General features: G+C 32.5%; 1 protein-coding gene across 11 annotated transcripts in view; it reads left to right on the forward strand.

Moving 5' to 3' along the window:
- LOC120779425 (plasma membrane calcium-transporting ATPase 3) overlaps positions 1-12,617 on the forward strand; it is a 273,340-nt gene that overhangs the window by 151,079 nt on the left and 109,644 nt on the right. For 2 of the 11 annotated variants that reach the window (XM_040111630.1, XM_040111631.1), the window contains 2 exons: positions 4,327-4,395; positions 10,375-10,921. The exons of 3 other annotated variants lie outside the window; for them this stretch is intronic. In XM_040111630.1, coding sequence (XP_039967564.1) covers positions 4,327-4,395; positions 10,375-10,596 — 291 coding nt within the window. In that variant the 3' untranslated portion in view covers positions 10,597-10,921. Of the gene's footprint in view, positions 1-4,326; positions 4,396-10,374; positions 10,922-12,617 lie in introns of those variants that run through there. 6 more of the 11 variants (XM_040111632.1, XM_040111633.1, XM_040111628.1 and 3 more) reach the window with 4 other exon arrangements.

Raw genomic sequence — 12,617 nt, forward strand, 5'->3', positions numbered from 1 at the left:
CCATCTCGTGTCAGATCAGCTTTTCGAACGTTATGTCCTACTTGCTTACAACCACAATGGATCGGTTCGTTTCGTTTATGCACTTTACCACAATCAGCACATCTTGAACGCTTCTGCTCCTTCATACATTTACTTGATATGTGGCCTATCTCACCACAATTGTAACACACAATTTTTTTGCTTTCACTATTCGCTGCTTGCTGTCGCGGTACGTCCTTCGCATTAGTTCCAAAATTTTGTTTAAACATGGTAACTTTAACACGATTTCTTAACCACTCTTCAATTATCTCCCGCGTTTGCTTCGTACTTTCAAACCTCTGCGCTGCAATGGCACTTTGTAACTCGGAATGATTCAAACCCTGTCACGTATATTGGATTATTGCAGGTTCACTTTGTTGAAATCGCTTGCCTAGGGCATTCACTCTAAAACAGTAGTCGGATATACGTTCACCTGTTCTGCGTCCCGATTCATTCATCTTACGATGAATTTGAGCTTCATCATAAGACATGCAAAATTCATTTCTCAATTCCGCAGCGAAACCATTCCAGCTGGTGTGCACAGTGGGTAAAGTGTCTAACCACATACGAGCGACTTTTTTCAATTGCCCATAAACCGCTACTAAAACACATTTTTCGTCTAGTTGGTAAGCTCTCATAAAGCTGCTAACACGATCAATAAACTGCTGAACTGTGAGCGACTTCGTATTGGTTGGATCAAACTCCGGTATCATGTCCGATATTTCTCTAATCGACCGAAAACCACCGACATATGCATTTGTAAGAATTGACGGCGTCGAAACTTGACAAACATTTTCGTTTGCGTTTTGATTATTGACATTCGGTTGCCCTACATTCGCGTCAATTGTTCGTTGATTATTCTGCTGCAGCATGCCGACAATAGTTTCCATCATACCACGTAAATCATTGATTTGCTCTTGCGGCCCCGAATTTATAACTGTGGGAGCTTCAATTTCATCACCACCGATTTTTTGTATTAAGCGTAATTCTAGCTCTGCTCTAGAACCAGACGTAGATAAGCCTTTTCGCGCAGTATCACTTTTAATTGATCGATTTTTAGTTCGTTTATATTACGCATCGTGGATTGTTTTATTATTATTTTTTTTTATTTTACACGTATATATTCACAACTTCTTATTAGCTTCTCGTTGCTTTTCGTTTTGTTTTGATTTTGTAATTCAAAACTCGTTAATTTCCGTTTTCAGTTACTATTTCTCGTTTTGTTTTGATTTTTCAATTCACAATTCGTTGATTTCTGCTTTTAGTTATTACATTTGTATTCGTCGACATTCGTTGTTCTTATTTTTCGTTGTTGCGTTTGCATTCGTTTATTTGTATTTGCATTCGTTCCGTTGACATTCGTTGTTTATGTTTCTCGTTGCTGCGTTAGTATACGTACTCGTCGATTTTCATGTCGTTCGTTTGTTATCGTTTAACGTTGCTTCTTCTCTTCGTTGTTCTTTTCCACTTCGTTGACGAGACACCCGGTAGTTTTGCTTCACGTTGATACGTCGATCTACAGTAGTTGGCGTTGCTTCTGCAGTTTAAGCGCTGAACACATAGAGAGCGACAGACTGCAAACTACATCTGTCAAATATTAAAATACACACGTTCTTATGGGCAGTGTTATTTTGGCAGCTGCACAACTACACGACTGCAAGCCGACAGTTGTCGTTCTCGCTAACTTCAATATCCTCCTATTTTTGCCAACGACAGTAGGACGACAGTAGAGTTGACAGTAGAATGGAAGATAGAAAGAGGAGGTAGAGTGGTGATGCCACTAATATGTAAAATGTAAAATTATTCACAGCTCTAACAAACTTGACGCTATTTTACAAATAAAAGCATAAAATAGCTATATTATAGCTCTATTATATCATTTGTAATAACAATTGATAATTTAAAGCAAAAATATTTACCTATTTACTTATTTTTTGCATAAAAAATTTAATTTTGAACAAAATATTTAAATTTCATTGAAGTGAAAGGAATTAGTATGGCCACAACGAAATTGTGTACATACAAAATGGACAACTGCGTTGTTTTGTGTACATGCCGGCCATTGTGTTGTTGTTGCTACTCAAAATGTACATGTAGTAAGATGAACAACGACGTTTTCAGTTCACTGTCGTGCTGCTGCAGTCTGTCGCAGTCATTGTACTCACCACCTTAGCAATTTCGCTTTGTCGTATACGCATGTTGTAGTACTGCTATTTTCTCACTCTTACTCATGTCGATTTCGCCTTGAAACGCAACTGATTCTTTCGCACTCACTTTTTAAATTTGATATTCAAATAAAACTGCCGATTGCCGAAATTGCGATTGTTGGAGCGCTAGCGCTCCTGCACTTTTAGATTTGAAATTTTGTCTTTTCTTCACAGCTTCTTGTTTGCTATTTTTAATGCGTTCATGTGATTGCATTCATTTGTGGCATCATTTCACACACTTTCCCAGCTTCTGAACTGTTAATGAGATACTTACTCTTAAGGTATCGTATTCTTAACGTATCGTATCGGGCCGTAAATTAAATAAAAAACGCGTTTGTCAGGATTTTTCAATAGTATATTCAATAACAATGTTTGTTTGTGTGTGTGATTATTAAATTAAAAATAAATACATATTTCATGTTATTCTAACAATTGATTTTTAAGAAACGGAAAATATTATGTTATCTCGTGGTGTACGTGTCACAGCGTCGGTCGACGATTGCTGACTACTCTTCTTCTCTTTGATGTTTCTAACATTCATTTACAATATTCAGCAGTTTCTTGTATAACGAGACTTTATGCACAGGCCCACTTGTCTGATGCAATTTTTCCAGCATTTTCCACGCTTCTGTACTCGACTTGCATTGCTTGATATGGCTAAGCTGCGACGCTTTCACGCTTAGAGTTTTTGTAGCCAATGCTTTTTGGTCGAGTGCTTCCCATTCGCCCGCATCTTCTTCATTTTTTATCAATCTTTCGTTCACTATATGCCACAGTCCACCGTGTATAAGAACACTTTTCATTTTGTTTCGTTTTAGTATTTTATCAGAAAAAATCTTTCGAACGCGACACACGCATTTGCACACTAACTACGTGGGCCCATAACCTATGGTGGTGGTATAGCCGAGAATCGCCAAAATAGAAAAAATTAAAAAATATGGAAGTCCCGTTTAAACTTATGGGCTTTTATTCAACGACTAACTTTTATTTATGCAGAATACAGAATAAAAGGAAAAAACTTTTACAGGGTTGTAATTTTTAATAGTACGATCTATTTGAGTTGTAATAGAGAGTAACCGAATACTTTTTCATCACATGCAATTTGTCTTTTCGATTTTAGGTAAGCCAGTCTGCTGGAGTTTGCCTCTTTTTTTCATGGGTGCTATTGAAGCGATAAATCTCGCAAATAACAAAATATTTTTAATTAAAAAAATCATAATTTCAGTTAAAGCCTTAATTAATATATTGGAAGCTCTGTATTTTTCTCATTTGACCATAAAAAATTCCGAAAAATCCCTAAAAAACGGTCGTCTCACGGGATGACTCCTTTAAACTCTTATATACATACGTACATACATACATATATACATTAACATTTAGAAATATCGTGAGAGGTATAGGTAATAATATGCAGCACAAAAATATACGTACATACTTTCATTTATATAGTTTAATCACATGGTCTAGTAATCTTTCCAAAAACGCTATCATAAAACAGCACACGATGAGCTACAGGGCATCAAAGAAACAGTTAAACAACATGTTGAAATATTATTAATATTAACGAAACAACCAACGAAATTTTCTGCTTTGTTATTTTTCTCAATTCCATTTATTCTATCTATGAAATTTAACAATTTTCAAAATCTGTTGCTCTTTTCTTTAAATTAAAATTTTTCCTTCAATCACCTACACACATAGATACATGAATATGTTCCAAACACATACACACATATGTATGTATTTGAATAAGTAAGCATTTAATTTTTTGTCAATTGTGTTGTTATTTACCAATTATTCACATATTTTATATTGCAACAGCGGTTTGTAAACAAATAAAATGCATAAATTATATGTAAAAATAATAATGCACAAAACAGCGACGGGCTGTGGGTAATCAACATTTTTTCATTATTAAAAATATTAATATAAAAACTAAACCAATGAAGCTTAAACAAACAACTAATATGAGAGTAAATAATAAAACTAATATCTGAAGAAAGCTTCTTACTATCACAACACCAACATTTCAACTGTTTCAATCTCAATGTACCTGTTTCTCCAAATATTTTTCTTTTTTACTTTTCTTTTCCTTTTAAAGGTTATAGGCGGTGAATTGCAAGAGCGCTTGATTCCGGTACCCTACAGCAAGAGCAACACTGATCAAGCTGTAAGCTTTCCTCTTTACCTTCTGCTGTAACTAAATTTATTTCTGTTTGTGTTGCAACTCAGTTTAACCTTTTTGAGTTTGGAAATTTACTACTTTTATCCTAAAGTTTTATTAAAATAATTTTTTATCTTAACACTATGTTTCACTATGAAAAGGTCCAGACTGCTCTTTTTTGTTCGTTCGATTAAACGCAGCTTTCTATAATGCTAAATGAGTGCTACATACTTGTATGTCAAATTTGAAGTAGCAAAGCCTAAGAAATTACCATAATAAGGCAACCAATTCAAAACATCAGAATTCTAATTAATTATTCTATGTTCTTGTGTTTATATGGTAGTAAAATGGCTGATTCATATATAACATTTGCGTTGTTTTTGATCTTTTTACGCTTTGCCAAGCAACAGTCGCAGTTTTTAACAAAGAGCACAGAAAGCAAAGTGTTCATTCTGGCTTACCGTTTGCTTTCTTTGCTCTGTTGTTAAAGGTCCGTAACAAATATCATATATACATACACAAAGTGCATACTAGTATTAAAATGTTGCTGATTTATTAGTATCTTTTAATTCTAAAGGTTTACTTAAGTAATTGCTCAAGAAAAAACATTCATTATTTCTTGAGCTGTAGTCAAGTAATTTTGACAGCTTGTTACGCATTGGCAATGATTTACATTAGGAGAGCAAGAGAAAATAAACAAAGAAAATACTAGTATACTTATGTGTGTAAGTACTATATAAATATGTTCATTGCGATTTAAGGAATGTGGATGAAGATTGGTAGGTTTTATACAAAATTTCAAAATAAACTGATACTTCATAATAATGATTTTAACTAATTTAGGATGAATTTAACGATTACTTTGAATTTCCTTCAAGAAAAAGTTGTTGATTTCAAGTTTCTTGGCAAAACCAGCGTTGCCATATTCGCATTTTATTGAAAAAATTTATTAAAAATTAGTTCTAGATAACCGCTGGAAATTTTCTTGACCATTTCTTAAGTTGTTTTATATGAAGTTTTTACATTTCTTGAGAGCTGGATCCTAAGCTTAAAGTGTAAGTTGCCGAGCAAAGTTCTATGTGAATCGGTCATGATACCTCGTCCCGCAGGTTCATACAGTAGGTATTACAATGTCAATGCGCAAGTGCACACACTTTTCAAATTCCTATGCGAAATAGAGATTGACAAACATAAGACCCACATGTCGTGCTAATTAGCTGTTTGACTTAAATGTGTAATTTTAATTTACAATAATTTTCTCATATTTATTTTCTTTGATTTTCCACTGAGGTAAAACAAATTTGTGTCTGAATACAAATTTGTGTATGAAATAGAAGTTTGTGCAATTACAGGCACAAGACTGAAAACTGTCACGATTCAAAAAGGAAACAGTTTGTTCTCTAATAGTTTTCTATGTGAGGAGCACTCGCGTTGGCTTGCGGTCTTTTGTAAAACACAGTTAAGAACAAAGCTGTGTAAGATTGATGCACTTGTACTGAGAGTTCCCAACGGCATGCATTTAGTATTTCTAATTTGTCATTAAATACAATAAATATTTATAATTTTGTTGATCACTTTAGGGTTACCGGTTTTATTTTAGACTTTTAGATCTAACCAATATATTGATTTAATTAACACTTCCTTAGTGTATAACATTTTTATGTTGATTTTATTTATTTTTTATTGTACATATGAACTTTACATATCTGTATGTATACGTGTAAGCTCTATTGTTTTATTGTATTATCTTTCTATTTTTCCTATTACCCCTAGAATGTCTTTATACTTTCGCATTATGTTTGTATGTGTACATATAACTTGTAGTTATTCGAATAAGTTTTGTCATTTTACAAAATACCGCTATATACATATGTAGTTCCAACTTTTTCAGTGGTCAGTGGTCGGTTGCCATGCATAATGATAATTGTGGTATATTGTTGCCTAGTTGTTAATATCCTCGGATCAAGTTAGGTGTAGTCAGAGTCATGAGAAAATTGAAATTTTAGATTATTGTTGCAATCGGACAAAAAAATTATTTTTCAATAGATAATCTGGTAAATGATTTTTTTAATTAACAAAATGGCGGCCTTAGGAAAAAAATTTCCAGCTTTTCGGGAAAACCCAACAAGCAATTGTTTATAAAAAAATGGCGGTTAAAAAATCTACCAAGCGGGTTTCCAGGTATTCTGCCGAAAAATTACGAAATGAGATCGAAGCACAGTGCCTGTAATTGCATGCGGTCAACGTTTAAGAAATATTTTCATATCGCATATGTGTGTGGTTGTACTTAAGTTTATATATAGCATGTGTGTATATTTATATTATGGTACATAGGTGTTGCTATAATATATACATATTAGATGACAGATATACATACCTGCACATTCACATTTTGCTTATACTTTGGCTGTATCTTATCATATGTATGTATATACTTATGTACATAATATTGATTTTATAATATTTTTGACTGCTATGTATATACATATGTATGTATGTACATATTTCGTTATGTGAAAGTATTTACATCGGCTCCAACGGCTAATGCCACGTGCACGAAAAAATGTGTACTATGTATATATACTGAGTATGTTCGTTGGGGATTACGCATGTGTCCATCTTAAATTTGTTTTTGTTGACTGATTACTGTCGGAACTTTAAAATTATTGTTGAATATGCTTGACAACTTTTACCGTTATTGCTTTTATTGTGTATTGTTATGCTGTTTAAAATTGTATCAAACAATAATATAAGGAAGTTCGGGTGCAACCGAATATTTTATACTCTTGCAACTTTCAGGAATCAAGGCAAGGGAAATACCTTTAGATGTAAAACGTCAACCTGACTATATACTATACATATATAACTCATATATTGACAGACACATAAGGTTTGTTAGAAAAACGAAAACCGTTATATGTTGTATATGGAAGTTGGGGCAGTATCGACCAAATTTTATCTATTTTTTCCAATACCTCAAACTGTTAACATGTCACATACTAAAAAACTAGCCATATAGTCGAATGTTCGAAAATCTTGATATTAGTTTTATGGGGGCTAAGTCAAGTTTTCACTCAAATTTGTTCATTTTCGGCACTAAGATGCACTGTTATGAGTAAAACATGCTAGCTCATTTTCATTCAGATAACTCACCGATATATGCGGTACAAAGTCACCCGGAAGTTCGATTATCTTTATATTAGATATATGGGGACTAAGGAAAGTATTGGTCCGATTCAACACATTTTTGACATATAGACATACCATTGTCAGAGAAGTACTATCCTTGACTTTCAATTATATATTTCCGACCGTGACATATATTTTATAATAAAAGTCCGCTCTGGATACCGGGATCTGAAAATTCGGAATCTAGGGGCGGTAACAGTTTTTATTGGTTTTAAACAATTTTTGTCATAAGGTGGCATACTTCAAGGGCATTATTTGTGCAAAGTTTTATCCCGTTATATTAATTGCTTCTTGATTTGCATACTGGAAACAGAACGAATTAAATGGAATTTAAAATTGTGCTATTTGGGAAGAAGGCGTGGTTATTGTTCGCTCATTTTCACAACGTGACATAAGAATATGAAAAAAACCCACGTACCAAATTTTGTTGAAATTGGTTGGTCGGGTCTCGAGATATGGGATTTCACTAAAAAGTGGGCGGTGTAACACCTATAGTCCAATTTTCACACCGGCTCCTATAAAGCTTTCTCATACCATCCCGTCGGAACAGCATTACGTCTCTGACGCATTTATTTATTGATTTATCGCGCATTTAGGAGTTTTGAACAGTACCGTTATATGGAGAGTGAGCGGGGTTATCCTCCGATTTCATCCATTTTCGCACTGTGCTGTGTAAGATTTGCACTCAGCAAATTTGGTTGTTGTAGCTTTACTGGTTTAGGAGATACGTAGATTAAACACATTAGAGGGCGTGGTCACGCCCACTCTTTCAAAACTTTTTACAAACATGTGCCCTTTGCTACTGCGTTCCCCTGTGCCAAATTACAGTTTTATATCTTAATTAAGTGCTTAGTCGTGGCACTTTATATGTTTTCGGTTAATGGCGATTTGTGGGCGTGGCAATGGTCCGATTACGCCCATCTACGAGCTCGAAAATTTTTTTGTGTAAGGAATCCACGTTCCATGTTTCATCGAGATATCTCAATTTTTACTAAGGTTACAGGTTGCACGGACGGACGGACAGTCACCCGGATTTCAACTTTTCTCGTTATCCTGATCCTTTATATATACTATATAACCCTATGTCTATATCGATTCGTACAACCGTTAGGTGAACAAAACTACAAAACTCTGTAGCAACTGGTTGCAAGAGTATACAAATTTTCGTAATAATTCAACATCGTAATATCGTATATATTATTGCTTGTAGCTTATAGGTCGTATTATCGCTTAGTTTAATACTCTTTGCTTCTTATCTGAAATATTTACATTAAAATCAACCTACTTAGCTTAAATAAGATATATATGATATCAACTCAACCAAAGAGAAAAGTTCCGTATTTTGGGAGTATGAGAAAAATAATCAACCAGTGAAACGGAAGTCATTATATTAAGTATATTAAGTATAGACCAATGACTAGACCATATTAGTTTTAAGAAAACATATCCACTTAAATTCATTAAAATATCACTGATTTTAACCAATATAAATGGTAAGTGAGAGGAAGGTCGCAAATCACTATAATATGTTGGGGTTAGGGAAGGTCTGGACTGATAGCATATTACTTAAGTACCATATATTCGAGATGAAGTTTCATATCAAATCTATCGAAACTCACACATTGCCCGACATATTCGGCACAAAGTCTGCGAGATTAACGACAATTATTATATGGAAGCTGGGGTAACTCGCAGACCGATATACCGTGTACAGTCTTTGTGCAAAGATTTATTCGGGTTTTGGTGTTTGATTTATGTGCTCTAAGGTGAAATAATAAGGTGAAATTTAAATTGTGATATATGATAAATGAGAATTAGGTGTAGTTGCATTTCTAAGTTTTACATCCATTTCAAGGCGAGAAAATTAAAGGGTTCTGACGTATTTAATAGTGAGTTATCACAGTTTTAGTTGTTATCATTATACAATATACATATATAGAAATATATATGTATAACCGGTATGTGAGTTTCATCGCATCTTAATTTTTACGTAACATATCACTTGTACGTACAAACAGCCTGACAACTTTCGTCTGTAATCTCTACATAATATACATATAACTCTACATTTGTCTCGATTAGTCTTATGTGTTACAAACACATTTAGTTGTACACAGCGATTATACTTTGTGCAACATGTTGCGATAGTATAATTAATTACTTATACGCCTTTTTATACTGATGGTAATATAATAATAAAAAGTTTGCATTATCTACCTTTTTTATTCGTATATTTTTTGATTGATTATTATTGAAATGTTAAACAAAATATATAAATAAATTTTACAACATATTTCTTATGTAATTTATTTTTGCATTACTAACCGCTTTCGTCACGCTTTGAATGTGTAATTATTTGCGTTTTTTTGCATTTCTTTATTTTTTTGGTTTTATACGACATCATTCCGAGTAGCTACCTCTAACAACAATAAATATTTATTACTATTCAACACATACAATTTCTACTTGTATTTTATCTTTTTCTCTCCCCACTCGCTTTTGAATATACCAACAATTTCAATGTTGGGACAAATATGATTATGTTACGCCCGCGATCATGCTCCCATTCACAACCACGTCCATACATATGCTCACTCCAATGCACGGTGCGAGTGATATGTGTCTTCGTTCCAATACATTTGACGCTATTTACCAACGGCTCATCACCTTATACAACCAATCATCAATACGGCCGACTGTAAACATCACCACCAATCCTACTTCCTTTTATTTTTCTCCATCTTTCGAAATTTCTTTTTTGTACTTTCATTTTCTATATATATCTGGAAAAATTAGATTCGCGTGGTCAACGCATTTCGTCAAGGACTAGATGGCCGTTATGGTGAACACACCAACACTTCCTTAGCTGAAGTGTTACGCAAACAATCTTCTTTGAGCAAACGCCTATCAGAGACTTCATCCATAGAATATGCCGATAATATACCTGATGAATTGACTATACCAGAAATCGATGTAGAGCGACTATCATCGCACAGCCACACAGAGACAGCAGTTTAAGCGAGCAGCAAGCCACCACTCGCACTGATTATAGTGTAAATGGAAAAGGCAGAAATCACATAAACAACAACAGCAAAAGGAGTAAAGACCTAATAAAAATACGGAACAGCATGGCAAGTGGAATATATAAATTATAAAGTAATATATATACATACATATATACGCAGAGCATAAATTCAATTGAGTTAACAAAATTTTAGTTTGTGGTCGGAAAAATTTGTTTCAAAGACAAAAATATATAAAACGAGTGCAAGTGGCCATTATGAATATGTCAGCTAAATGTTAAAAAAATTGTATTTAAATTCTCAGTTGAAACTTCATTCACGAATATTTGACCTTAACAATCAAGCAAAAAATTATGTAATGTAATAAAGTAAAATTAACTAATTAAAATGATAATTATACAAAATAAAACCATGACAAATTAATCATGCTAAACTCGATAATATGAGTTATACCAATATATATATAAATGACACATATACATATAATAAATATATTACAAATTATATAAATTGCATAAAATGTAATAAAATACTTAGTTTAAATAAATTAAACTTAATCAATCATTAATAAATACATAAATTATAACAACAATAATATAAGAACTATAATAGCAATGACATTAAATAATAACTGAAACAGCCATGACATAATATGAAGAACTTAATGCGCATAGTAATGTAAAAAGAAATTAAAATCTTTGTACTATCCTTATTCGATGACTTAACCAAAATTGAAGCATTTAAGTTGTTCTTTGCAGTTTTTTTGTAATGATATCGAGAATAATGCCTAAACAAACAGTATGTATGTTTACATGTAAATAACTTGTAATTTCAGAATCGGTAGTCCTTTCTATACATATTTTTGAAACATATTGCAAATATGCAAAAACTCTTAATAAACTTACGAATTATAGTAAAATGTATACGTATTGTGTGAATTTATTATGCATTATTATTTAGTTTTGGACTCACTAACTGCTATTATAATATTAAATACTTATGTACATATGTACGAGCCCTGTGCTTTGTTAGTACATAACAATTTTACATAGAATTTCGTTTAGCTGCCAATAAACAATAATTTACTCATAAGTCAAAACGTTATTTTGTGAAAAATAAAAAAAAATGAAAAGTGCATGGAAAAGTTTGTTCTCATTTTCAGTACCTCACAAACGAATCAAGTATTATGCAAATAATGTGCATGTTATAATTCACAACATTGAAGATAGTTGGCTTGTAAGTTGAAAAATGCTGTCATAGAACTCAAAGTAATTCAACTTTCAAAACATACATACATATATAAAGACAGTTTTTTATAGTTTGGTTTTCAAGAAGAAATAATGTGAAATAATTTGATGTTATGACTAAGAATTTAGCTTTATTATAAATCTAGAGGATCCAGTTCACGTTTTGCTGTGGCTAAGGTGTACATTTATTAAAAATTATTCAATACAATAAAATTGTATTTATGAATAAAAATCAAAACTTTTTTTTTGGTCAAAGAAAATTGTCGATTAGTTCCAATTTTGAAAATGATTAATATTAATTTGTTGATTAAATTTTTTTATTTTATTAATTTTATATTCAAGTTTGTTTAGCAAGAGGCAAGAGGATCATTTCTTCATTTAATTTTTCAGTCAAAATGGTTGCTACAATAATATATCCTGTAATCTTTTTGATTTCCAAACATGTATCGTTTCATAATAGTTGTGTATTAAAAATACGCAGAATAAAATTAGTTTTCAATCGAAGATTACGTTATGTGATTCTGGGTTTATCTACATAGCTAATTTACGTATTCATTTTCATTAACAATAGTAGCGAATAATTTAAAATACATCTGATAGCCTGGCAATAACTGATGTGACTGACAATTAATTTCGTGAACTTAAACATATTTGTGCGCGCCTGATTACTGCGACAGTTATTATCCAAGCAATTAATTTTTACTTTCAGGAATATACTCTCACTTAATACATTATTTTCGTGAATGGGAATACAGAAATTTTAAGGCAG

Source organism: Bactrocera tryoni, unplaced genomic scaffold (genome assembly GCF_016617805.1).
Source record: "Bactrocera tryoni isolate S06 unplaced genomic scaffold, CSIRO_BtryS06_freeze2 scaffold_11, whole genome shotgun sequence".
Lineage (NCBI taxonomy): Eukaryota > Metazoa > Arthropoda > Insecta > Diptera > Tephritidae > Bactrocera > Bactrocera tryoni.